The following is a 26,321-nucleotide window of genomic DNA, read 5'->3' on the forward strand; positions in this document are numbered from 1 at the left end:
CAGTGGATTCTTCTGATCACTCTACCTACTGAGCTATCCCTGCCATCTTCCTTCCAAAGAGCTCTAAGTTGCTAGTGAAGGTACACAATCTCGGATGTTAACAGACACAGTTATGTCCTCTTTTTCTTTATCCACAAATCGCTTAACCACTCCAAATGAGGTAAGTTTTAACACTACCCAATCACAAAAGACCTCTTCCCAGAGTCTCACCCACCAGGTACAGACAGAATCCCCCTTGGACATGTTTCCCCATCTTCCACTCATTGGACAAGACTCTGAGCACCACTCATCTAGAAGAGACTCTGTTGGTAGCAACTAGATATGGCAGAGAAATATCACAGCCTTCCCGAGGTAAAGTTTCTCAGTACATCATCAGTCGTGTCACAAACCAAGGACGAGGAAGGCATCATTTTGATTTTTAGGCGCTCCTCTTCCTTGTTAATGTATTTATTCACACTCTAAGACAAGAGTTTTTTGTTTTGTTTTTCTTAACCTTATCACACTGATAGACTGCATGCACTCACCCATAACTAAATAGGCAGGACATGTGGTTAAACACAGCTCTATGATTTGTAGGAGGGATAGAATTGAACTGTAACACAGACACATTTTTTTAAAATTACCCTCTGGGATCTTTCACAACCTTTTGTGACCTTAGCTGTCAAAACATAGTCTGGTAAAAGGTATATAGTTTTGGTGTATGCCGTTGTATTTTAGCAGTAACGCCCAGTGCACGTCACTGGGTTCCTCCTCCTTTGTGTCTGTCAGCGTGTGTGTGTGTGTATGTGTGTGTGTCCCTGTGCATCCATGTGTGTACATGCCTGGTAGGTTAAATCCAGTTTCTCCTCGTTTCTATCTCTCTTTCTGCCTGCCTCTATAACTCACACACTCACACTAGCTTTGCTCTTTGGCAACACACACACACACACACACGCACACACACATATTAAAACCACACAAATTCAACAGAGGATTGTAGTTGGTCCATTTTTCTGGTGCTTTAAAACTCAATATATCGCCTTCATGGAGGATTACCACAAACCTGACCAGCAGACAGTGCAAGCACTGAGGAACATCGCCAACCGCCTCCGAATCAACTCGATCAAGGCAACAACTGGAGCGGGCAGCGGGTAAGTTGCATTTACTGATTCTTGCACACGAGCTTTGCTGTAAGATTGTAAATGAACTGCACATATAAACATAAGAAATGTGTGCATAACATAATGCAAAACCTAGTTTTCCTTTGCATCGTGCACTCATCAACAGAAATAGTCACACCCAATGAACTATGCATGAACAGATTAGGATGTAAGGAACAATGTGTTCTGCTTTTGTTCTCCTCCTTTGACAAATTTAGATTTGGCTGAAATAATTTTAGCATTTTATTTCAGAAAATGTAAATATCTACATTGTGTTATTTCCGTGTAATTATACTTTATTTATAGCATATTAGAGATACACAATTGTTTAAAAAAAATTCCAAATCTTTGATGTGCAAGCAGAAATGAATGAAAAACATGAACAGATCAGGGTGACATCAACAGAATTTAGGTTATTTGATTTTTTTTTACATTTACTTTGGTTACAAGATAATAATTGTCTATAATCATCTATTTTACTAGATATACCCCTATGAACAATTCAACAGAGCAGACTACCCTGTATAGTATAATGGTGGGTGAACTGTACGTAGCAATAGACTCGAGTACTGTGTGGCCGCTGCAATCATGCGATCCTCTTCAATGGAAATTTCAATGAAAAGCTGCCTGTAATCTTTAATATAATTTCTCCTTCGAGCTCTTATTGATTATGAATGTCTAATTTTGAATAGCAAGAAAATTATTTTATCGGAGCCTAACTCCACATTGCACAATTCTGCAGTGTTAAGCCTACAGTGATATGAAAAGAAAAACACTGAGCACCGAGAAATATTACTTGACTTAAAATATTCCAAGACTTATTAGAATTAATGACTTATTGATCTTGAATGCTTGGAAAGATGGAAAGGATAGCAACGAGCTGAACACAGCAAAATACTTGCCTTCAGACTCCATGGAGCTGGAATTTGTGATTTCTTTGTGACAGAAGTTGGCGGTTTAATATAATGCATTAATGCCAATTATTTATAGATGCAACATATTTTAATGCTACAATTAATTTTGGGCAGCATATACTAACAGTTTACGGGTCTCTGTGTGATTGTCTTTGCAAAAGCAATTTGAAGTGGTGGTTTTTTTTTTGTTTTTTTTTTTTTGTTTTGTTTTTTTGAAGTGGTGTTTTTGACTTTTTTGTGTTGCACTCTTTTGAATAGAATCTTCATTTGGCATCTCAAGCTGAAATTTTAGCTAATTAAGTGTGCTTTGTGATAGCTTTACCTAGAGTGATACTGCAGCCTTTTGGGACAGTACCATAAATGTATAGCTATAGTGGATTTTATGCAAATACAGTAGGCTACTAATAATAAACATATTAAAGTTTAACCTGTATTTTCTGTGTTTTTGAGTTTGCTGTTTATTTGGATTCATTTTAATAGCACCCTCTCATACACTGTGCAGATATCCCACGTCATGCTGCAGTGTGGCAGAAATCATGTCTGTGCTTTTCTTCCACACTATGAAGTACCGCCCTGAAGACCCAAGAAACTTCAACAACGACCGCTTTATCCTGTCTAAGGTAAGAGTCAGTAAGCTCCGCTGGTCTGAATATGAGAGCCTCTGTTCCTTTTGTAATTGTAATGCCTTGCTTCTTTTCATGTCTATCTCAGGGTCATGCTGCTCCTGCGTTGTACTCCATATGGGTTGAAACAGGTTTTCTCAAGGAGAGCGAATTGCTCAGTTTATGCCAGGTTGACTCTACCCTGGAGGGGCACCCAACCCCCGTAAGCCGCCACATACTGTACCTATAACACACCTCAGGACTCAAAGAGCACAAACTCTACTCAGAGTTTATTGATTTATTTGATCTGTGTACATTTCAGAAACAACAATTTGTGGATGTCGCCACTGGATCGCTGGGGCAGGGTCTTGGTGTGGCCTGTGGAATGGCTTACACTGGGAAATATTTTGACAAATCCAGGTAATTCCTTGTCCACACGCAATACACAAAACACCTATGGGAAAAAAAGGTGTTTTTGCAGCTTTACATGAAAATATCAACTCAGTTGTTTAAATTATTGACACAGCGTTGCATCGTATTTTTTTTTGTAGTGCTTTGAATTAGGATTTTCTGTCATTCTGTGGGTGTATACTGCAGCTACATGATCTGCTCTAACAATTCTTCTGCTCTAATAATCACAGGCGCAGCAGTCACGCCTGAGATATTTTTACCACCCAAGCAGATTTCATTTTGGAGTAAAATCCAGATATTATGCCGTAGACTGTTTATTTGTTTTAAGTTGCCACAAAAGTGGAACGCTGTCATATTTTAATATTCCTTTGTATAAGCAGCTACTTTGATGACATTTGATTCATCTGCTAATATTTCAGACCGTGTGTGATTAATAGGTGAATAACAGTACAAAAAATGGTCTTAGTTAAACACTATTTGGCTCTTATGGCAAAGTAAGTTACAAAGGTAGGTGTGAAATTAAGTAGTCACATCTCAGCCCTCAGGAAGCTTAAACACGTCACAGCTGATTACCCATCCAGGTGTCAGATAATGGCGATAAAACAAGCCTGACTGGAAAGGCGTTTTCCTCAGATATGACTTTTTTTTTCTCACATCCACAACACATCACCCTCATCTACACAAACATAAAACACAAATACAGTATGCACAGTATAATCATGTAATCTTGGCTTGTTCTCCAGTTACCGTGTCTTCTGTCTGCTGGGGGATGGTGAGATGTCAGAGGGGGCTGTCTGGGAGGCCATGTCATTTGCCTCCTACTACCAGCTTGACAACCTGGTGGCCATTATGGACATCAACCGTCTTGGCCAGAGTGACCCTGCACCCTTGCAGCATCACGTAGAAAAATATCAGAAGCGTTGTGAAGCCTTTGGGTAAAATTGCATATGAGAAATCCATACTGATTTAGAGGCTGGTTAGCATCCGTTTATGGTATAAGCTCTGAAGGAAGACTGTATTTTCCTATATTTTCTGTATTTCACATATTTACGTATTTCTTATTTCCTATATTTCACATAAATATGTGTGAGACATACCGAAAGCCTTTTCATGTGTGTGTCTATAGCTGGCATGCTATCATTGTCGACGGACACAGCGTAGAGGAGCTTTGCAAGGCTCTGAGCCAGCCATGCCACCAACCCACTGCCATCATAGCCAAAACCATTAAGGGCAAAGGCATTCCAGGTAAATATTGTCTTTCATCTTTGCACCCTTTGCACTCATTTTAAAATAAATGATATTCAAAAGTACACTGCAGTTTTGCAGTTTGAATGGCACCTACCGAGTAATGTATGTGTGCATATGAATTAAATGAACATAAGAGCATTTTTTTGTGTTTTCAGCTGCAGAGGATAAGCTGGGTTGGCACGCCAAAACTCTGCCCAAAGACATGGCTGACATGGTCATGAAGGATCTGCAGAGCCGTATCATGAGTAGCAGCAAGCACCTGTACCCACCTGCTCCTATTGAGGACTCCCCACCTGTCAGCCTAAGAAACATCAGGATGCCAAGCGCACCCAGCTACAAGGCTGGAGAAAAGGTCTGTAAAGTGGACATGAATACAAATACTTTATTCTCCAGGTAGCAATGAATGAATGAATGAATCCCAAACAACCGTGTCTACAAAAAAGTTGGAATGTTGTATGAAATGTAAATAAGTTTAGATCAGACATTTGCAAATCATACAAACTCTGTGGTTAACTGAAAATATTACAAAGAAATGCACAGAAACTGTGAAGTTTGAGCCAAGTATGGGGTGGCTGTAGCTCAGGAAGTAGAGCAGGCCATCTACTAATCGGAAGATTGGTGGTTTGATCCCTGCATGCTCCAGTCTGCATGCCAAATATCCTTGGGCAAGATACTAACCGATGCATCCATCAGAGTAGGAATGTTAGATGGAAAGCACTTAAGCATAGAAAAAGGTGCTTGTATGATAGGTGTGACTAAAGCATGTCTTATAAAGTGCTTTGAGGGCTCTGGGAGAGTAGTAAAGCACTATATAAGAATCAGTCCATTTAACATTTAATTATGGAAACTAATTCAGTGCAGGGACAACAAAAGGGGAGGTTAGACATGATCACCACTCTGTGGGAATCTACATAAGCAAAAGGATATGTTAGAGCATAAATTTAAGTATAAATAAAAGAATAAATATGTGTAAGATGTGTATGATCAATCAAGACAAGAATTCAAAAGCAATCATACTTGAACTTGTGCGTCTATGAAGTAGCAATTAAAACCAATTGGTATATAAATATATCATGTTTGATTGTAGCAAATGTTTTGAATTTGCATTTACTCAAAGCAAACACAATAGATTTTTCACAAAAGCGAAAGCCTGATTCATTAAAAATGAAAGCATAGACAATGTTAACCAAACCAACTTTTGTTCATATAAGAACAGTAAAATGTGGTTTGTGTTCATCATTGAGAGTCCTGGTTTTAAACAGTGTTGCCTAAAGTCCATATTATTCACACCCCCTTCAAAAGCTTGTGGTTTCAACTGCCTCCCAATATACAAAGCACAGGTTTCCTGCAGCCCCTTCTGCAGGTGGTCTGCCCACAGGAGGGTGGACCCATGTGGCTGATCCAGGCCCCATGGACTAAGGCCTGGGAACCAGGTGCTCGGCAAGCCTGGCTTTTGGGGAACGGGGCTCATCTGTGTCTAGATTTTTCTACACAGAGGTGCTCTTGATCTGGTCCATCACCCAGAACTAAACTGCCTTGGAAGACCCAACCAGGGCAAAATGCCTCGAAAACATAGCTCCTGGGATCACTTAGGCATGCAAAACACTCCACAGAAGTAAAGAGCCAATTTGGGATATATATTAAAATAAAGGGAAAAAAAACAAATAAAACAAATTGTCACAAATTAACTATCACAATTTTCACAGTTAATACATTAACATGAATTCAGTTATTAAAAATTGTTGATCGGAATACTTTTAATTGAATTCAGTACAACAGTACAGTTCAGTACAACTAAAGAGGAGGTTAGGCCTGATCACCACAGGCGTTTAAAGGATTTGTAAATCATTGTGTTCTGTTTTTCCTTTTGCAGCATCCAACCTTTGCAGGTTGTAAAAAGATTGATGAATTTGGCCTCCTTTTCTCTGCAGATTGCCACACGGAAGGCTTACGGAATGGCACTGGCCAAGCTGGGACGCTACAATGAACGTGTTGTGGCCCTTGATGGAGATACCAATAACCTCACCTACTCAGAGATCTTTAAGAATGAGCATCCCAACCGTTTTGTTGAGTGCTACATTGCTCAGCAAAACATGGTATGATCTTTGGTCAAATTTACGCCTTTTTCTTGATAAAAAATATTTCTTCAAAAACAGATGTGAATCCTATCATTCTGTCACTTTTAGTTTAATGCTATAATTTCATTTTAGATGTAACAGAGTTGCTTTTTAATAGCGATTCTTCTCCGTAAACTGCTCTTCGTTTGCTGTCTGCACAACCTAGCTTGCCATAGCTGCTGAGCTGAGCTTATGTTATTAAATTATAGATGGCTTGTCTGTACCTGCCCTGTAATATAAGGATAGTCACATAAAAAACTCAAGTTCCTCCTTTTACATCAATGTGGCAGCTGCTGACACCAGTGGTTAGAAAACCCCTTTATTTTGCTTCGGTCAACATTTTATCAGATCCTAATTTGAAGAGAGACAATCGAATTCTAATTTCTTGTCTTTTCATGTCCCCAGCAGCAGCCTGCTTCAATGTAGGTCAGGCATTTCCATGATGATAAGCAGTTATGACAAGTGTATTCAGAAGTAAAATATTAATCACTACAGAGGGTGGGACCATCTGGCTGAATGCATGAGAAAAGTCAAAAGTTCAAGGGTACAATCGAGATGAAATTAAAAAAATATGCAAGACTCACCTACACTGAAAAAAAGGAAATTGGTTGGTTGTTGCATTTACAAAAGTCTAACTTGTAATTTGAGCAAAATAATTTCATGTTTCTATGGTGAATGTAATTAAAACATGTTGGATCTGTTTGAAATTCAACAACTTCATTTGTTCTTGTTGAGATGACATGTCAAGGACAAACAGAAAATTCTGTTTCAAGCCTTGTAATCATAGCTTTCCTACTTTTGTTAAGCCTGGAAGGACAGCTTTGTGGTGTGGTGGTTAGCACTGTTACTTCTTTTAACTCAGTTGTTTAATTGTCTGCCAAAGCAAAACAATTGTGTGCAACCAATGTCCACAATTGAATTAAGTAAATCCAACATGTTCTGTTTTTCAGTGTACAAAAACTTAATTAGTTACAAACAAAAACAAATGGAGTTTCGTTGAATTCATTTATGTAGCGTCAGATGTTACTTTTGAGAAAGAAGAGAAGATGTGGGACTGTGGAAAGGTTTGGAGACAGGACAAAGGAAATTATTTGTAAGAGGAGGTATGCCACTGATCCTGTCCATATGGTAAAATAAGCTTCAGAGATTTTTGCAAAACTTTCTGCTTACTGTGGTCTTTAGTTCAAAGAGGCTTTCAAATATGGTTTGCACTACAGATATTTTACCCTCTGGGTGATCTTTTTGTGGTGACGTTCTTGCAGCCTGTGTCTCTTTAGTTTGGCACATGAAGGTTTCCTCGCTCGCAAAGGTACTAAGAAATAATGATTTCATTTCCCAGGTCAGCGTTGCGATGGGATGTGCTGCCCGAGAGAGGAATGTGGTATTTGCCAGCACTCTTGCTTCCTTTTTCACTCGCGCCTATGACCAGCTTCGTATGGCAGCGATCTCAGAAAGCAACATCAATCTGTGCGGCTCTCACTGCGGTCTGTCCACCGGTCAGTAGACTGCTGCCAATGAGCAATTCACATAAAAACCCTTCTCATACATGTCACCAAACTCACACCTTCACAAATTCACCCTCATCCCCTCTTACACTGAATCCAACCACTTCAGAGCACCCAGTTCCTCAGAATATATCCACAGCCTCCTTAATAAATGCACAAGTGTATACAAAGAAGTCTGTGTCAGTTTGTGAGTTGTTTCAATCCTTTCTATTTTTCCCCTCTAATGCTGTGTTTTCCTTGCCATTTACCCTCCTTGACCTTACAGCTATTACTCAAACTTCCCCCTTTTCTCCTTTCGTGTCTGCCCTGGAAGCTGTCAACAGGGAACCAAGTGTCCCTCTGTTAGTGCAGGTACACTGCATGCAGCCGAACTTTATGCTTGTGCACCTGCATGCTTCAGCTCACCTAACAAGTAGATAACTTTTGAAGATTTCCTCAGTGTTGAATGCATAAAATCAACTATAAATGTGTATGTTGCAGGAGAGGAGGGCCCTGCCCTGATGGGTCTGGAGGACGTAGCTATGTTCAGGGCCCTTCCCACAGCAACCATTTTCTATCCCTGTGATGGTGTGTCTACAGAGAAGGCTGTGGAACTGGCTGCAACCACAAAGGTACTTAAACAAAAATGGCAGCGTTACAGCTCCCCTACATGATCATCTATTGCAGTAATGATCTTTTCATTTTCCTTTTCATTTAGGGTGTTTGCTACATCCGAACCAGCCGCCAAGACTGTGCTATCATCTACAACAGCAATGAGGACTTCCATGTTGGACAGGCAAAGGTGAGACACTATTTGTGCTTCTCTTAAGACAGTGAGAGATAAACACATGAGGCAGAAATGGCAGATTATTGTTCCAAAATAATCACTCGAAACACTACAGCTTATAGAGGGTACATTTCCTTCTCTTTGACAGGTGGTGTACCAAAGCAAGGACGACCAGGTCACTGTGGTGGCAGCTGGAGTGACTTTGCACGAGGCCCTTGCTGCAGCTGAACATCTAAAGAAAGGTCCGCAAGATATGTGCTGACACATCCAGAACAATTACAAGAAAAACATTGTAATCCGCTGCTAGCTGGTCAGATTTATATCTCTATTTTTTTTTAGAATGTATCTGTTAGACCATTGCTGTTCCTTAGAATAGGTTTTGAATGGTTCTGTGTTCAGTTTGTCATTTAAATGTTAGCCTGATCTTAGTTTTTGTGTTTCTTGCACAAACTATGCTTTCTTTATCAGGTTGGCAGAACTGCTATATTATCCTATATTCAATCGCTGTGGTTCGGTTAACCGTATGATGTATCTTTATGCATTGTATTTTTCATCTTCCAGAGAGGATCTCTGTCCGAGTGATTGACCCCTTCACACTCAAACCTTTGGATGTCAAAACGATCATCGACCACACACGTGCTACCAGGGGAAGGATCCTCACTGTCGAGGACCACTACTACGAAGGTAGGTTTATATAGAAGTTGCTTGGATTTTGCATATTGCATGCCTATCGCCAACCAAGCAGCAACAAGCTCAGTAGCATAATGCGGCTGCGCCTCGTCATTGGCGCATATCCTTGGGAGTGTTGTGGTGGCATGTTTCCATTGGTTCACTGATGTAGACGGGTTGTGCTGGCAATTGCTTATTGGCTGAGGGCTGAGACCGCCTGTCGCGTGCCTTCATTGCAGGCAAGGTATTGGTACTGTGGTGCATTTTGTAAGTGCGACAGCCATGGAGGCAGAGTGCTGTCAGATTTCCTTAGCTAAGCGGGTGCCCATGGGGCTGACTGTGACCTAGATAACACAGACAGCTCTGGCCTGTGCCTACTAAGAGAAAGGGGATGGGTGATGGCATGGATGAGGCTGGACAAAGGAAATCTAACAACTGTAATTTGTCTGATGTTGTGCATCTCATTCATTGTACATCTGGAACAGTTGTGGTGCAACGTTCAAGGGGATCATTTTTACACTTAGCTGTAATGATTTTTTTGTTATCCCTTTATGTAATGTGTGCACAGAGGCTCAGTGTTTTTGGATACTGTAATGGGAGCCAAATATGCTTGAACTTCCCGCTCCATGTTTTTATTCTTGGACACAATTGGGCAGTACTTCAAAATTACAAATACAGTACTTGCTACATTATTACATCTATAAGAAATAATGTAAAACAATATCATTCAAAGGCATAATTTTTCTATATAGCTACCTTTATTTCATTTTTTTATTTACTTCTGAATTTAGGACTTTACACACACAGCCTGAGATGACCATGTTAGAAATGTCCCATCCTTAAGACATCACATTAACCAGACAGTTAAAAATGCATTTAAGTGGATTTGTCTTTCACATTTGTCTTTTATATATTCCTTTGCTGTTTTTCTACAGGTGGTCTTGGCGAAGCAGTGTCTTCAGCAATGGTCAATGAGTCTGGCTTCAGTCTGCACCGTCTCGCTGTGTCCCACATTCCTCGCAGTGGAAAACCCCACGAGCTGCTGAAGATCTACGGTATCGACCGTGATGCTATTTCTCAGGCCATTCGCAAGATGGTCAGCAGCTCTACCAATGCCAAGTAACTTTCTCCCTGCAACCACCTACCTATCCAATTACACCCCTGAAGATAAGGCTAGTAGTCAAGTATGTTTTCGATTCCCATGGCACCCAACTCTTTGATTTTGTTCACAGTGAATACCCCTAAGTGTGTAGGCTACTAAAGTAATGTGATTTTGTGCTGTACACATTAAAGTAGAGTTCCACGTTTGCCTTCCTTTTTGTGTATTTATCACCAAAAACTGAGACACACAAATTCATGCAACATGCATATCCTCACTGATAATACCAGCGTTGTTATAGACCCATTTCAATGACAGAGATGTGGACATAACTGACATTTTCATTGGTTGATGCTCACTATTAAAAAATAATAATAATAATCCGGTATTACATGTCTGCTGTGTGATGCTCTAATGTGTTCTTAATGCTCTTGGATTCATTCAACTGACAGTGGTTTTATATTGTTTTGCTATAGCTTGTAATACTGAGTGGGGCATAGTTTTCAAGTCGGTGTTTATCATAGAGTGTGTGTGTCAGACAGAAACTTAGTGAGTTGTTGTTGTGAAAGACAATAGGAAACAAAGTGAAAGAAATGTGTACATGTCATAAAGAGCAGTCATGCAGAGCCAGAATTTAAACATTCAGATGATTTCACTTTCATTTTTGTAGTTCTTAAATTTATTTCTATTCACCATTGTCTTTTGTTATTGAAATTTCAGTTACCGTAAACCAACACACCTCAGTGTTCATTTGTGCTCTAGCACTGCTTTTGGACCTCAACAGCAGTGTAATCTTTACACAACGTCGAGCAAAGAAGAGCCACCCGGTGCTGATAGGGGGTATAGTGGGCTGTGATGTTGAATAGCTAGTTACGTCCAGCGTGTCAGCCTAAGAACACTTTCTTTGTTACTTGAAATTTTGTATGTACCATACTTTCATGTAATAAAGCCCTCTGCATTTGACTTTGACCATTTACAATAGTTTCTATTCGCCTTTGTGTTGACGTGTGTTATTTAAGCACTGCTCATAAACAGCAATCTGCAACTATAATGGGAAAGTATCTATGAAATTTATGAACAGCCATCAGCTTCAGCATGCATTGGTATGAGACAGGCCCATCTTATGAAAGTCAGATGAACTTCAGTGTATTGGTATAACATACATTCACAAGATTGCAGAGACATTTATAGTGGAAAAAAAGAGGAAACTACAGTGTTTGTTTCTACAGTGACATAAAACGTCGCCATCTCGTCATCTTAAATACCACTTAAATAGCTTCCTGTAAATCCCCCCACTGTAATTTTAAAATCACTACCACCAGGTTCTCGTTCTCTCTCTCAGCTTCCTGTTCAAGGCAAGGCAAGGCAAGGCAAGTTTATTTGTATAGCACAATTCAACAACAAGGTGATTCAAAGTGCTTTACAGAGACATTAGAAACAAGAACAAATAAAAAGCATGATTTAAAATTGAATAAAACAAGCAAATAAACTAACTAACTAATTAACAAACAAACAAACAACAGTATATAAAATCAAAACAGATAAAATCAGAACAGTAGATAAAATCAGTAGTTAAATGTAAGTTTTGAAATTTAAGCTTAAAGTGTGGATTTGGTGCTTTATTCAAATGCAGCTGAGAACAGGTGAGTCTTCAACCTGGATTTAAATAAACTGAGTGTTTCAGCTGATCTGAGGCTTTCTGGGAGTTTGTTCCAGATATAAGGAGCATAAAAGCTGAATGCAGCTTCTCCGTGTCTGGTTCTGACTCTGGGAACTGATAAAAGACCGGATCCAGATGACCTGAGGGATCTGGATGGTTCATACTGGGTCAGGAGGTCATTGATGTATTTTGGTCCTAAACCATTCAGAGCTTTATAGGCCAGCATCAGAACTTTAAAGTCTATCCTCTGACGGACAGGCAGCCAGTGTAAGGACCTCAGAGCTGGACTGATGTGGTCCACTTTTTTGGTCTTAGTGAGGACTCGAGCAGCAGAGTTCTGAATGAGCTGTAGTTGTCTGACTGATTTTTTAGGTAGACCTGTAAAGATGCTGTTACAGTAGTCAAGCCTACTAAAGATGAATGCATGGACTAGTTTTTCCAGGTCCTGTTGAGACATCAGATCCTTTATCCTTGATATATTCTTGAGGTGATAGTAAGCTGACTTTGTTATTGTCTTAATGTGTTTTTCTAAGTTTAGGTCTGCATCCATCACTACACCCAAATTTCTCGCCTGGTTTGTGGTTTTTAGATGTATAGATTGAAGTTCTCTGGTGACCTGTAATCGTTTTTCTTTGGCGCCAAAGACTATTACCTCAGTTTTGTTTTTGTTTAGCTGGAGAAAATTGTGGCACAACCAGTCATTGATTTCCTCAATGCAAAGAGCCTGTACAGGGCCTCGGTCTCCTGGTGACATTGTGATATATATTTGTGTGTCATCTGCATAGCTGTGATAGTTTATTTTGTTGTTGTTTATAATCTGTGCCAGTGGGAGCATGTAGATGTTAAACAGAAGGGGTTCCAAGATGGAACCTTGGGGAACTCCACATGTGATACTTGTCTGCTCAGATGTGAAGTTACCTATTGATACAAAGTATTTCCTGTTTTCTACGTATGTTTTGAACCAGTTTAGTACAGTTCCTGAAAGACCTGTCCAGTTCTCCAGTCGTTTGAGTAATATGTTGTGGTCAACTGTATCAAATGCTGCACTGAGATCCAGTAAAACTAGGACTGACATTTTTCCACTGTCTGTATTCAGACATATGTCATTAAACACTTTTGTCAGAGCGGTTTCAGTGCTGTGGTTCTGTCTAAAACCTGACTGGAAGGCATCGTAGCAATTATTCTGTTTTAAGAAGTAACTGAGCTGTTGGGAAACTGCTTTTTCAATGATCTTACTTAAAAACGGGAGATTTGAGATCGGCCTGTAGTTGTTCATTTGTGTCTTGTCAAGATTGTCCTTTTTCAGTATAGGTTTGATTACAGCAGTTTTTAGTGATTCTGGAAACACACCTGATAATAAAGAAAAGTTGACGATCTGTAACAGGTCTGACTCTAAAGTCTTTGAGACCTTTTTGAAAAAACTTGTTGGCAGGACATCTAAACAGCAGGAGGAGGAGTTCAGTTGACCTAAGATGTCCTCCAGGTCTTTGCTGTTAATAGGTTGAAACTGTTTCATGGTGTTTAAACAGTTTTTTGGTGGACACAGTACATATCCTGGATCTGCTGTTGATGTACCAATTGCTTGTCTAATTTTTTGGATTTTTTCAGTGAAGAATTTGGCAAAGTCATTGCAGGCCATGGTCGAATGAAGTTCAGCTGCCACTGACACAGGAGGGTTTGTTAGCCTGTCAACTGTCAAAACAAACAAATGCATTTTTTGGGTCATACAATTCCCAACTTTCAGAAATATTTTAAAACATTGAATGAATTCTGAAGAAGTGCTCCTAAAACTTGTACTAGCATGCCCCCTACAGGAGCGAATAAAGAAAAAGAAATAATGACATCCACCACCACACAATTCATATCAGTCATAATCGATTAAGAAAAAGAGTTTAAAGTTTAGTTAAATGAAGATCAGTGCCATAATATAAGAAAACCCGTGTTTGCTTGTAGATCGAGCATTTTGACTGAACATATTTCCTCTCCATATTTCCCACTGGCCTTCTACACTCTTCACCCTAAACTTTGATAAGCACTGCTCTTTATACAGTCTGTGTTCTACAGGAATGTGCAAAAATAGTTTGTAAAGAGGACAAACCTCAGAGAGCTGTATTTCCGTTTTGCTCCTCTAAGAGCAAACGTTATGATTCCACATCCATACGATAGTGTGTAAACTGAAATACACAATATTTAACCACAGTTAAAACAGTATATCCCCTGAGTATCTGAATATTCCATGTATTCTATAAAGTCTTATATTTAAAGTATTGTGGTCTTACCATGATATGAGTGGAGGTGCAACAAAGCAACAAATAGTGCAACAGCAAATCCCCAGTAGGTATCTAAGGAGAGTTTGATGGTAATGTTTAGCTTTTATACAAAACCTAAATATGGATGTAAAATTAGGATTCTGACTTTGATATAGCAGCAGGAAGTACCTCCTTTGTTGTAGGGCGCACCTTTACATCTTTTAGTATGGGCAGGCAGGCCTGAGCAGGGTAGAAAAGTCAACACAGACATTGTGACAAGCAAAACCTGCAGTGCATTATGTAAAATTACATTTTTCTTTTTGGAAAAAAAATTTCGCTTAAAATTTTTTTGTGAATTTTATAAAAAAATTCTACTTACCAGTAAACATGCCCAGAATCTCAAACGCTATGGTGCAAAATATACCAAGACATACTGGAACTGAGAGTGCTGAAAGTGAAAGCAAAAATAATAAATGGGTCGTTAATCAATCTTGGCTCAGCCAGGGGTTAATTACTTTGAACAGCGGCTTAAAAAGTGTAACTTACTTCGAAATGGCCTATAGAAAGCCATTCCACATCCCAGTCCAAAGCAGATTGAATAGAAATGGTAATATTTATCTGAAATGTTCAGAATAATAGGTTTCAAATGAATATTCTACATAAAGGAACATTTCTGCCAAATCTGCTGATAATAAATAAACATAATAGATATACATACAGTGTTGATAAAAGTCAAAAATTAAATTCCTTTTGTACTCCTGAAAAAGAAATGATCAGTAGCTTGATGGATAAAAAATACAACATACTGCTGCTTGATAGGAAATAAGAAAAAAAAGCATGTGAGAGAAAGTGAAAGCAGCAATAGACACACTGTGTAGACACATTGTTATATTTATAACACAATGTGTCTACACAGAGCAAGAGCTACAATCGTAGATAGAAAACCTCAGCGAAAGGCAGAAACGCAGGTGTACACACCATTTCAGCTCAGCTGCTCCTGAAGTCCCCAGGCAGGTGTAGCTGAACAAAACAAACAGCATTCAGTAGACAACTTCCTCAAACTGCTGCCAAGGACTGTCAGTACCAAGAATTACCACTGAATGGAAGTCCCGCTGACACAGTTTTTCTTTCACATTCACGTGTGTCAAAGGTTAAAAACAATAAGACAGTGCTCTGTCACCTTGTGAAGTACTAGATTTGAATCAGGTCCTCAGTTGTTTGGCATTCAAATTTTTACACAAAAAAACCGACACTCTTTGCACTCTTTGATCACATGACCACAACTTGGTGTCAGTCAACGTAGTTCATGAGCAGATTTATGACAGATACCTTTTGACCATTTAACAAGACTTCTAAAAGTACTTAATTGCCAGCTACTTTTATAATAAACGTTTTCCATTCTCTAATAAAGAAGAACATAAACAAAATATTAAATATTTTTTGTGATTTTTTAAAATATATTTATATTCATTAGCCCCCTTTTTTAGTTACAGATAGTTGCAGATTTGTCAGCTGCACATCCATGACCCAAATCTCCCATTGTATCACATCCCAAGGGTGCTCTATTGGATTGATATCTGATGACTGTGGAGGTCATTTGAGTACAGTGAACATGTACAAGAAACCAGTTTGAGATCATTTGAAGACAGTTATCCAGCTGGAAACAGTCAATAGAAGATAGCCACAGTGTAAACAGATGGACATGGCTAACAGCAGAATTCAGGTAGACTGTGGCATTTAAATGATGCTCAGTTAGTACTAAGAACCCCAAAGTGTTCCAAAGAAAATATCTCTCACACCATTGCGCCATCAGCATTAGCATGACCAGCTGATACAAGGCAAGATGGATCCATGCTTTCATCTTATAACAAATTCTGTCCCTACCATCAGAATGTTTCAGCAGAAATGAAGACTTATCAGATCATGCAATGTTTTTTTCCCCCACAATCGTCTATTGTCCAATTTCCTGTTCTTAGCTGCCACTTGTATGGAACCCGCTGTGGTCTTCTGATACTGTAGCTAATGTTCTTCAACGTTGCACGAGTTGTGCATTTAGAGATGCTGTTCTGCACATCTTAGTTGTGGTGAATTGCCATTTGAGTTACTGTTGCCTTCCTATGAGCTTGAAGCAGACATCAACCATGCTCACAGGATATTTTCTCTGTAAATCCTAAAGATGGTTGTCTGCAATAATCTCAGTCGAGCAGCAGTAAAATACTCAAACCAGCCTGCCTGACACCATCAATCATAAAACTTAAATGAAAGTCACCTAACTCACCTTTCTTCCACATTCTGATGCTCAGTTTGAACTTCAGCAGATAATATTGGCCATGTCTACATGCCTGGATGCATTAAATTGCTGCCATGTGATTGGCTGATTTGATATTTGCGCTTACGAGCAGTTGAACAGGTGTACCTAATAAATAAAGTGACTGAAGATCATATTTCTATAATTAACTAATCTACTGTTCATTCGACAAGTGAGTATAACAAAAATACCCATAAACTCTAATAAAGATCCTAATAAATATGCAATGTAATTATAGTTGCAGTTTCACAGTTGATTCTCTAGATGGCGTTTCAATAAACTGTGGGGTCATGTCTCGGCAGACGCAATGCATTCTGGTACTTGAAGTCAACGCGGCTTCAGAAGCAAGGAGTCCTTGAGGTAGCGCGCCTCACTGAAAACTACATTTCCCTTCGTAGTCACGCTGATTTGAATGCCGTGTAGGGGGAGCGTTTTTTTCTAATCGATGAGCTCAACTGAAGTTTCCTCTGTCAGCTTCAAGAAGAGGCAGAAAAATATCGAGAATGAGCAAACTGTTGTCCAGTTTGAGCTCCGTCGAGGTCCGCAGTGAGTGAAAGGCCGGGAAGCTAAACACAGTTTAAGCCCAACAATGCGCCCCAAACAAAGAAGGCAGTGATTTGCGGTCTTGGTGGTTTGCTCCGCTGCTCCCGCTAGTTAGGGCTGGGTCCCGTTACGGTTGGGAGTCGGCGGCTCGCCAAGATGTCTATGGAGGAGCAGGAATATCCTGAGGCGGTACTGGTGACAGAAGCCGGGCCGCAGTGGCTCCAAGTCGAAGTGGAGCGTCTGACCCGGGAGCTTCGCGAAACGACCCAGGAGAAGATCCAGGCGGCTGAGTATGGGCTGGCGGTGCTGGAGGAGAAACAGCAGCTCAAGCAGCGATTTGATGAGTTGGAGACGGACTACGAGACGGTCCGACAGGAACTGGATCAGCTGAAGGAGGTAACCCGAGGTCACCGCCACGCAGCCAGATATAAGTCCTGGCATCAGTCAGTATGTGAAGGCGAGGAGAGCAACTTAGTGCATGTTATAATAGCAGCACGGTGGGAATTTAGAGTGACATCGGGGATCAAACTGGAAGCAGTCGGTAGTGGGGTTTGCTTCCCCTGAGCCCCAGCCATGTCTATTTATATCCCTCCTGCCTCCTCAAATATTATATGAAGTTTGAAATATGCATAACCACCTCCAAGCAGAAATATTGCAGTGTTACCTAATGTTGCCTCGCCTTAAAGGATGAAAACTGTCATTAGTTTTGATTACTTGCCTTTACTTGCTCCAAAGGCTGAGGCCTTGAAATCAGACTGTAGCTGCAGTGGCTTATGTCACATTTAAGCCTGTTTGGCCAATTTGCTTTTAACCTGTTTAAAAATAAGTTTTTCCAGTGGTGAAATCATTAAAAAAAAGTTAACAGCCCTGAATAGCTGCGTTTCTTTTCATCTCCTAATAGCTTGTCTGTTGAGACATTATTAACCCACAGTGTCAGCCAACCCCAAGGCCCTTCAGTCTCACAGTAGAGGAATAACCTCTACAGCTAAATATGACAGGTGAAGGCATCTATCAATCTAGTAAACATTAAGCTGAACAAAGATAACTTGGCAACACTTTTTCACAGCAACTCATGAGATGCACCGCCAGCCACTGAGATCCTAACATGTGGGAAAATCTGTCTGTATTTCATTAGAGAATAAAGAAGTGTGTGTGTGTTGGGGGTGGTCGGGAACTTCCCTTCAGTTCAGTCTTAAGACTGTTGTCACATCCAGTCTATCAGTCAGTAGAGGAAGTGCATCCTAAAGCATTTCCACATTGCTGTCTGTCAGCTGTATGTCTAAATGTCCAATTTCTATTATTAGTGTCCTTCAGTGGTTGTGTTCACATGAAATGGCGATAGGTCATTGTGTGTAGGCTGGGCTTAAATGGGTCGCAGTCTTATTAATACCTTTATACTGGAAATCTAGTCTAATATCATGAAATGTAAATTAAAAAGGAGGATGTGAGATTTTTGCCACTACCAGTAATTTTCTGGTTTATAGATTATAGTTGCATCACGAAGTGACTAATTGTTGGGGACATTTACTTAGTATCTCATGATTGTGACAGTTTCTCCTTACTACAGTACATCGCTGAGAGTGATGTAAGGTAAAGGAATCATCCATCCTCGTCCTCTATCAGCCTCCTATTGATTCACATCATCATGACTGACCATGACTATGATCCTAGTTACACAGATCTGTTTGTCTGACTGAGAATTGGCCAGAAAAAGACATCTAGCTCTACAGTGAGGTCCATTTGCTCTCACATCCCCACTTAGTAACTGTTGACTTAATGTGTGTTTAGCTGTTTAGTTCGTAACTGTGCAGATATGGCATCAAATTATTCATCAATTTACTGCTATTCTGAAAATTAGTTCACCTGCTTAGTAAAACCATTCAACTGACATTTTGCAAAAAGACTGTTCCTAGTAGCTGGTTAAACATTGAAAGTAAAACACATGCTGCAGCTTTGGGAATATTGCTAGCCATTTATCCAATCTGTTTTAAAGTAGATAAATATTTATTTTATAATATCAAAGCAATATCTATACAGATTTGTGTTTGATGATTATTTGAACAGTGTTTTTTTTTTAATTGCAGAAAAACACTGACCTGTCAAAATGTCAATAAAATTAAAATTTCTGACACATTTTGAAATGTACATTTGAGTTCTTCTGTAATCCTCAAGGGACTGAACTGTTTTACCAAGTGGGAGTCATGTATGAAGCCAGAGTATTTTATTTTATACTGGATACTTTTTTTAAGATTCTATATTTTAAAATAATATTCTATCATTTATTTATGACAGATATGCTGCAGTGCTCTATTTTTATTAGTCATGGTTTCATGTATTACTGGGCTTCAAGCATTTACAAATACACTTGAAGGCAGTTAGTTTTTTGTTTATGGCCTATGTGCTTTAATTATTGTCACATCCACTTTTTTTTAGTCTATCTTTGTGATTATTATGCAGATTGTACTGTTCTGTTACAGTATAATTGTTGTCTCTGCTAGTTTCAGTATCATGTTTGATGTTTTTTGTGCTAATGAATGTCTACATCCATAAAGGCGCTGACATCATCGTCATTAAATAGAGAAATAAATTCATGTTAGGAAACATTTTATCATTAAAAAATCAGTTTGGCCAAAATTGTTGTATGAATAAGTTTCAAATGTAATCTGTGTTTGCAGCAAAACTCTTCATAAAAACCAAAGAAATAAACGCAGTGAATGTAGCATGTAAAAATGCATCGCCAATTTAACTACAATTTTATTTAGAGTGATGACTAAGAACTGATACTCGTGTATATTTCCTTATCTGTGGTTTCATTTCTTCTCTTGAGATGGAGAATTTTACTTAGGTCATTGTTATTAGAAAGAGCTGTCCAGTACCCCATACACACACATTTGTGATATTTTCTGAAATGGTAGATCTTTATTTAACTGAAGTCTCTAACTAGTTATGTTGGCCATGCTCGTGGTTGTGTGCATGTGTCTTAAAGCAGGTTTGTAACAAATCCTTAATCAAACATGTTTGTTCTATTGTTTTTTCTGTCTGTCTTTAGGCCTTTGGACATGCTTACTCAACCCACAGAAAGGTGGCAGCAGATGGGGAGAGCAGGGAAGAGTCTTTGATACTGGAGTCTGCCAGTAAGGAGGCTCTCTACCAGCAGAAGGTCCTGGAGTTACAGAATGAGCTCCGACAGTCCAAAGCTTCCCTCACCAGTGCACAAGCTGAAAATGACCGCCTGTCATCCATTGCCCTGGAAATGAGAGAGGTAGGTATTGAGAGTGCTGCAATATGAATTTCTTCTCACAATTTACACTCAAATGCTCACTTTAACTCCTGTTGAGCATTTTCTTATCATAGTATATGGTCGGCCAAAGTTTGAATCGGCGTCTTTTATGTGTCATCATCGGAGATCTGCTATTTGCAGCACGATTGGGAAATCAATGAAAGCTTGTAATGCTAACTGAAGTTGACTTGTAGACTACGAAAAGTTGCCAGTGTTGGTTGTGAGAGAGCTGCTTCTTATCATGCGGGAGGGCCAGTTTGCACTGAGCCCAGCAGGAAAGATGATGTAATGGTCCGCAGTGAGTGACACAAAGGATGTCCTCCACCGCGGCTCTCTGTAGAATGAATTGGTAAGTGGACCATGTCCTCCTTCCGTCATTGCACATGGCTGCCAAAGACTTGTGGCATGTGAAGCACTCTTGCCCTTATTTTAACTTATTTGCTGAACTATTGCAAGCGTGTAGTTTGTGGTTTACACTGCATTTGCTAATGGTGAACATAGGTTTAAATGAAAGGTCATCCAGTTATTCTCCCGTTGTCCCCGTTCTTGTGTGCAGAATTCAGAGCTGGCAGAGCTGCAGCGCAGTCAGCTGCGAGACGACATCAGAGAGTACAAGGTTCGGGAGGCTCGACTGCTGCAGGACTACAGTGAGTTGGAGGAGGAGAACATCTCACTTCAGAAACAAGTGTCTGTGTTGAAACAGAACCAGGTGAGACTGGCCATAAAACTCAAGTTTTGTAGTGGGTGGAAATCATTCAGAAATAGCTGTGTTGTTCATGTTTTTATGAGTCAGACTAACCATATTATCATTTTGGTTCTAATATCACTACACAGTCATTATGTCATTTCCTTACAATTTAAAAATATGAGCACGCACCAAATTTTACATTCAAAAAATGGGTCTGTGTATAATATTTTGGCCAACCACGATGCACTCATGCCTGTTTCACAAATTATAACAAATGCTGCCTACTGGTGTAAAAGTATTAGCTGTGTTATTTATATTTTTGGCTGTCTCTACAGGTGGAATTTGAAGGTCTAAAGCATGAGATCCGCCGCCTGGAGGAAGACAGCCAGTGTCTGCACAGCCAGCTGGAGGAAGCAATGCGCCTGAGAGAAATTGCCGAGCGGCAGCTGACGGAAGCTTTAGAGACCATCAAGACAGAGCGTGAGCAGAAGGCCTCGCTGCGCAAAGAGCTTTCCCACTATATGACCATCGGCGGCTCTGTGTACAGTAGCTCTTTCAATATTTCCATCGATAACCCCAAACTCCACGAGGATCCTTCGGCCATCAATGAACCGGACAATGATGATCTAATAAGAGGCTTTGAGAACGGCTTGGTTAAATTGAGTGAAAGTGATGAAGACAATAGAACTGCAGTGAACAAGAGAGGAGAGGGCTTCAAACCAGTCCCTAGCTTGGTGGACGACCTGCTGAGTGAGCTCAACATATCAGAGATACAGAAACTGAAACAACAGCTGGTGCAGGTATGAGATCCATCAGATGCACTTGGATCAAGAGCCATCATTATCTGACTGCAGCATACCTGATGCCATGATTTCACATTCAGTAAAAAGCTCAAGTTCTACTGTAGATGTCATAGAAAGGCTGCCATGCTATTTTCGCTAGATGATTATCGTGGCCAAAAGAATTTAAGATCTTATCACAGGAGTTTTGAGAAAACAGGAAATGCTGTCAGTCTAATGCATCCCTAACTTTATCTGTCGCTGTGTATTCTGTGGATCTAGAGCGTAAAAAGGGAAACTGGGCTAAACCAGCATGGACAAATGTCACCCATGTGTGCAGTAACTCAGTTTGTATACCACAGAACACCACAAACTGTGTGGGGTTTATACAAATGTACTAGAAAATTAGAGAACTAACTAAGTAGCTGAACTAAATCTGTAATGTAGTGATACTAAATTACTAGTAATCATCAGGATTGGCAGGTCACACTGAGATAGGTATTATTGGGTACACCTTTAACTGAGTCACTCAAAAGTTCCTGAAAGGTTGTTAAGAAACTTTAATTGCACTCTGTCACCTGGCCAAAAAGGCCGTTCCTGTTTTGTTCTTTCTCTTTTTTTTTTTCTATAAAGTTGCCTAGCTGACTAATGAACTCTTTGTCTGTATTTCTGTAGGTTGAGAGGGAAAAAGTTGCCCTGATCAACTCTCTGCAGGAGAGCCAGAAGCAGCTGGAACAGGCCTATGGGACTGTGTCCGAGCAAAAGGAAACGGTCAACAGGTTGACTGAAAATCTAAGTGCAATGAGGAAACTTCAGGCCAGTAAGGAGCGGCAGTCTGCCCTCGACAGTGAGAAAGACAGGGACAGCCATGACGACGGAGACTACTATGAACTGGACATTAACGGGCCTGAGATTCTGCAGTGTAAATACACCGTTGCAGTGTCTGAAGCTGGAGAACTGAGGCAAGAGCTGAAAACACTAAGGGTGCAATACGAGGAGTGTCGAACCCAATATGAAGATGAGCGAGCGCGGCTGGAGAGCGACGTCCAGGACTTGAGGTCAAAGCTGTCGTCCTTGGAGAAAATTAGCCAAGCAGATAAAGCAGCGATGTCACGTCTGGAGAGGGAGCTCCGTCTGGCCAGCGAAGCTGCAGGAGAGTCGCTTGGCAGCCTTAATGTGGCGCAGGATGAGCTCGTAGCCTTCAGTGAAGAGCTGGCCAATCTCTACAACCACGTGTGCATGTGCAACAATGAAACCCCTAACCGCGTCATGCTCGACTATTACAAGGAAGGTAAGGCCATCGTAAGAAAGGGGCAAGAAGCAAAGGATCACCAGTCAGTACTTCTCACTAACGGGTTAATCGGTGAGACTGAATCTGGAAAGTCAGACTCCGCCAGCGCAGCAGTTACTGCAGCTCCAGCACACGAGCACCGGCCGGAACCCATGAACATCTATAACCTTGTTGCTATTATCAGGGACCAGATCCGCCACCTGCAGCAAGCGGTGGACCGCACCACAGAGCTGTCACGTCAGAGACTTGCCAACCTGGAGCTGAGCGCAGTGGCTGACAAAGACAAAGAAGCGTGCATGGAGGAGATTCTCAAACTGAAATCCCTGCTTAGTACCAAAAGGGAGCAGATTGCCACTCTCAGAGCTGTTCTCAAGGCCAACAAACAGGTGGGAGGATGGTTTGTGTATGTGTCAGGGGAACGATGTTTATTAATGCACACATAGAATAGAATAGCGATGCAAAAACCACAGAATTTAAAAACTGCAGAACTTTACATTAATCTTTTTATGTTGTTCCCTTCAGACAGCTGAGGTTGCTCTGGCCAACCTCAAGAGTAAGTATGACAGTGAGAAGACCATGGTGACCGAGACTATGATGAAGCTCCGTAATGAGCTCAAGGCTTTGAAAGAGGACGCAGCTACGTTCTCATCTCTCCGGGCCATGTTTGCTACAAGGTACGACACATACTTTCAATGTAAATCAGCCATTATGTACATAAATTGGGCAAATATAATTTAAAAATAAATAAATAAATCAGGTGGCTCAGACCAAACGAATCCTTCTCGGTTACAGGAGACATTAAAAAGAACATTGATATAGATTTGTAATATTTCTGCTTTTTCACTCGAGAGAAAATATTTTGCGTTTCTGTGTATTTCTCTGAGAAAGATGCAAAGCATTGTGGGAGCAGTCTGATGTAATACTTGTGCAGTCAGTTAGCGTGGTAATCATACTCCCATCTGGAAAATGCAGTCTGGGGAATCATGACAGCCGCAGTAGTTTGAGGCAAATTGCTCCACCTGCTGGCAGTAAAGTTTACTCTCTTCTCTTCTCTTCTCTTCTCTTCTCTTCTCTTCTCTTCTCTTCTCTTCTCTTCTCTTCTCTTCTCTTCTCTTCTCTTCTCTTCTCTTCTCTTCTCTTCTCAGGTGTGATGAGTATGTTACACAGCTGGATGACATGCAGAGGCAGCTGGCTGCTGCTGAGGATGAAAAGAAGACGCTGAACTCTTTGTTACGTATGGCCATTCAGCAAAAACTCGCATTAACTCAGCGCCTAGAGGATTTGGAGTTTGACCACGAACAAGCACGCCGCAACAGCGCCACAACAGTGGGAGGCAAGGCCAAAACGAAGGGCAAGGGAGCCTCTTCCAGCCGCAGTGTAAGTCACGAGCTGTAATGCAGAACGACCTCTAAGGCACAAAATTTCAGTGAAGGCCAGCTCTTCTAGATGTTTTCAAAATGTAAAAAAAATAATAATTTGGGTCAGAATAACTCTTTCTTTTACTGGTAGGTCTCGATATTCAGCATTGAGTTATTTGTTTGTTTTGACGAAGTATAAGCAGGTGTAATGTGGAAAGAGGAAGAACTTGTCCCCTGTAGTAGCCTAAAAGTCTATTGGTGATTCATGTCTGAACCCTGCATGCAAAGCACACCCAACACCTTTGTTGTGCATCTCACTTAATGCAGGAGAAACTGAAATTAATTTTATTTTTTTTCTCTTTTGTCTTTGCAGTAAACTCATGAAGCCAAGTGTCCTTAACGAGCTCCGTCAGGTTATGCACGTCGGTGGCCAGTTGTCTGCTCTCCTGGTTTCTCCACTCTCAATCACACGCCATATCGTGTCACTACTAAGACGAGAATATATCAAACAGTATTAGCCAAGAGCCTTGTTTTAGAGTGCCAGAACAGCTATTTAAAATGGCATCAAATTCTATGAAAACTGCAGAAAATAACACACCAGCTACCCGGTGCAGTCCATCAGTCTTCCAAAATATGAACCACTATGATTACTCAACCGGTGGAATAGTCACAATGGGTGTTTGGTTGGTTACTTAACGCCTGACTGACTTAGCACTTTTCTGTTTCACGTATTTGCTCCAAGCTTATTCCACTTTCTAAAATGATGCTAACTGTTTCAAGTATTGTGTAATGTTTGTACTCTGTGTGCATGCTTGTCTTCCAACATACCTTTAACCTTATTTATTTCATAGCAACAAAGTCACAGATTGCTTTTAAAGCCAGAAGTAAGTCTCTGATTTTGATGTCTGTTGGCCTTAGATTTAGTATTTGACACATACTGACAGCCAGAATTCTTGACAACCGTGTCTTCTGTCGTGCTGTATTGTCATAACTCTATGATCCTGGAAATATGAAGCTTCAAATACGGGATCTTAACTACATTGTGTATCACTATGTTCCTAACAGATAAAGCAGAGCGGTTACAAATTAAAAGTATGCTCGTTATGTCTGGAAAAAGAATAAAAATGCAAATCTTATTTAAGGATTTATAAGTTAAGGTCAGATGTATAGTATTCATAAACTCTATTCATGATAAAGAATTTTTAAAGTTACTGTTTTAATACAATTTTTTTTGTAAAGCTTTTCAAATAAGTCTGCAGTGCCATTGTGTGTTTTTTTTTCTTTATACAAGTGCCACATTCAGACATGACAACAAAAGAGAACCCTAAGTGTTTGTGCTATATAATAATATTTTACATCTTGTTGCTCACATTATTGGTCCTAATTGATTGCAGTTTTTGCTATAACTGTAATTGTATTTATTTGTCTCAGTTCATTCAGACTACAGGATTTGAAATCCTTTTTATTTCATAAGGGAGTGTGCATTTAGCTGGCAGGTTGAGGCTTAAAAAAAGTACTGAAATGGAAAAAAAAAAAACACAAGCAAAAATCCTAATTGTAAGATCCTGTCACTGCTTCCTGCTACAGTATGTCTGGTGAAGAAATAAATCTAACTTTTACAATTCTGATGGTTTTTTATTTTTATCTTTTTAACTCATGTCTTTATATTTTTCAAGGAAACATCTGCAAACATAC

General features: G+C 40.1%; 3 protein-coding genes across 6 annotated transcripts; 2 read left to right on the forward strand and 1 right to left on the reverse strand.

Annotated features, from left to right (window-relative positions):
* On the forward strand, positions 1 to 11,449 carry LOC147330730 (transketolase-like). Its single transcript, XM_086292479.1, has 14 exons — positions 1 to 1,130; positions 2,556 to 2,673; positions 2,765 to 2,878; positions 2,978 to 3,075; positions 3,810 to 4,001; positions 4,193 to 4,311; positions 4,470 to 4,666; positions 6,246 to 6,410; positions 7,771 to 7,927; positions 8,417 to 8,547; positions 8,634 to 8,717; positions 8,851 to 8,944; positions 9,264 to 9,386; positions 10,307 to 11,449. Exons 1-14 carry the CDS (start codon positions 1,024 to 1,026, stop codon positions 10,492 to 10,494), a joined length of 1,887 nt encoding a protein of 628 aa, XP_086148605.1. The 5' UTR covers positions 1 to 1,023; the 3' UTR covers positions 10,495 to 11,449.
* On the reverse strand, positions 10,579 to 17,724 carry LOC147330731 (uncharacterized). Of its 4 annotated transcripts, none has more exons than XM_086292481.1 (8): positions 15,358 to 17,724; positions 15,098 to 15,137; positions 14,926 to 14,997; positions 14,759 to 14,827; positions 14,569 to 14,619; positions 14,410 to 14,472; positions 14,229 to 14,304; positions 10,579 to 11,816 (listed from the first exon to the last, which is right to left on the reverse strand). In XM_086292481.1, the coding sequence occupies exons 1-8, from the start codon at positions 15,358 to 15,360 to the stop codon at positions 11,783 to 11,785; spliced, it is 408 nt and encodes a 135-aa protein (XP_086148607.1). In that variant the 5' UTR covers positions 15,361 to 17,724; the 3' UTR covers positions 10,579 to 11,782. The 4 variants fall into 4 exon arrangements, with proteins under 4 accessions (XP_086148607.1, XP_086148609.1, XP_086148606.1 ...); XM_086292483.1 differs by having other exon boundaries at positions 10,579 to 13,822; XM_086292480.1 differs by lacking the exon at positions 10,579 to 11,816 and having other exon boundaries at positions 13,832 to 14,304.
* LOC147330732 (protein bicaudal D homolog 2-like) lies at positions 17,094 to 26,252 on the forward strand. The gene is made up of 8 exons (XM_086292478.1): positions 17,094 to 17,626; positions 20,280 to 20,492; positions 21,067 to 21,219; positions 21,534 to 21,998; positions 22,653 to 23,654; positions 23,791 to 23,942; positions 24,414 to 24,645; positions 25,000 to 26,252. The coding sequence occupies exons 1-8, from the start codon at positions 17,387 to 17,389 to the stop codon at positions 25,000 to 25,002; spliced, it is 2,460 nt and encodes an 819-aa protein (XP_086148604.1). The 5' UTR covers positions 17,094 to 17,386; the 3' UTR covers positions 25,003 to 26,252.
* The last annotated feature ends 69 nt before the right edge of the window (positions 26,253 to 26,321 follow it).

The sequence above is a fragment of the Aulonocara sp. 'chitande type north' Nkhata Bay genome, linkage group LG5 (assembly GCF_057382095.1).
Source record: "Aulonocara sp. 'chitande type north' Nkhata Bay isolate Kocher_YH1m ecotype deep benthic linkage group LG5, A_spYH_male_GT1.1, whole genome shotgun sequence".
NCBI lineage: Eukaryota > Metazoa > Chordata > Actinopteri > Cichliformes > Cichlidae > Aulonocara > Aulonocara sp. 'chitande type north' Nkhata Bay.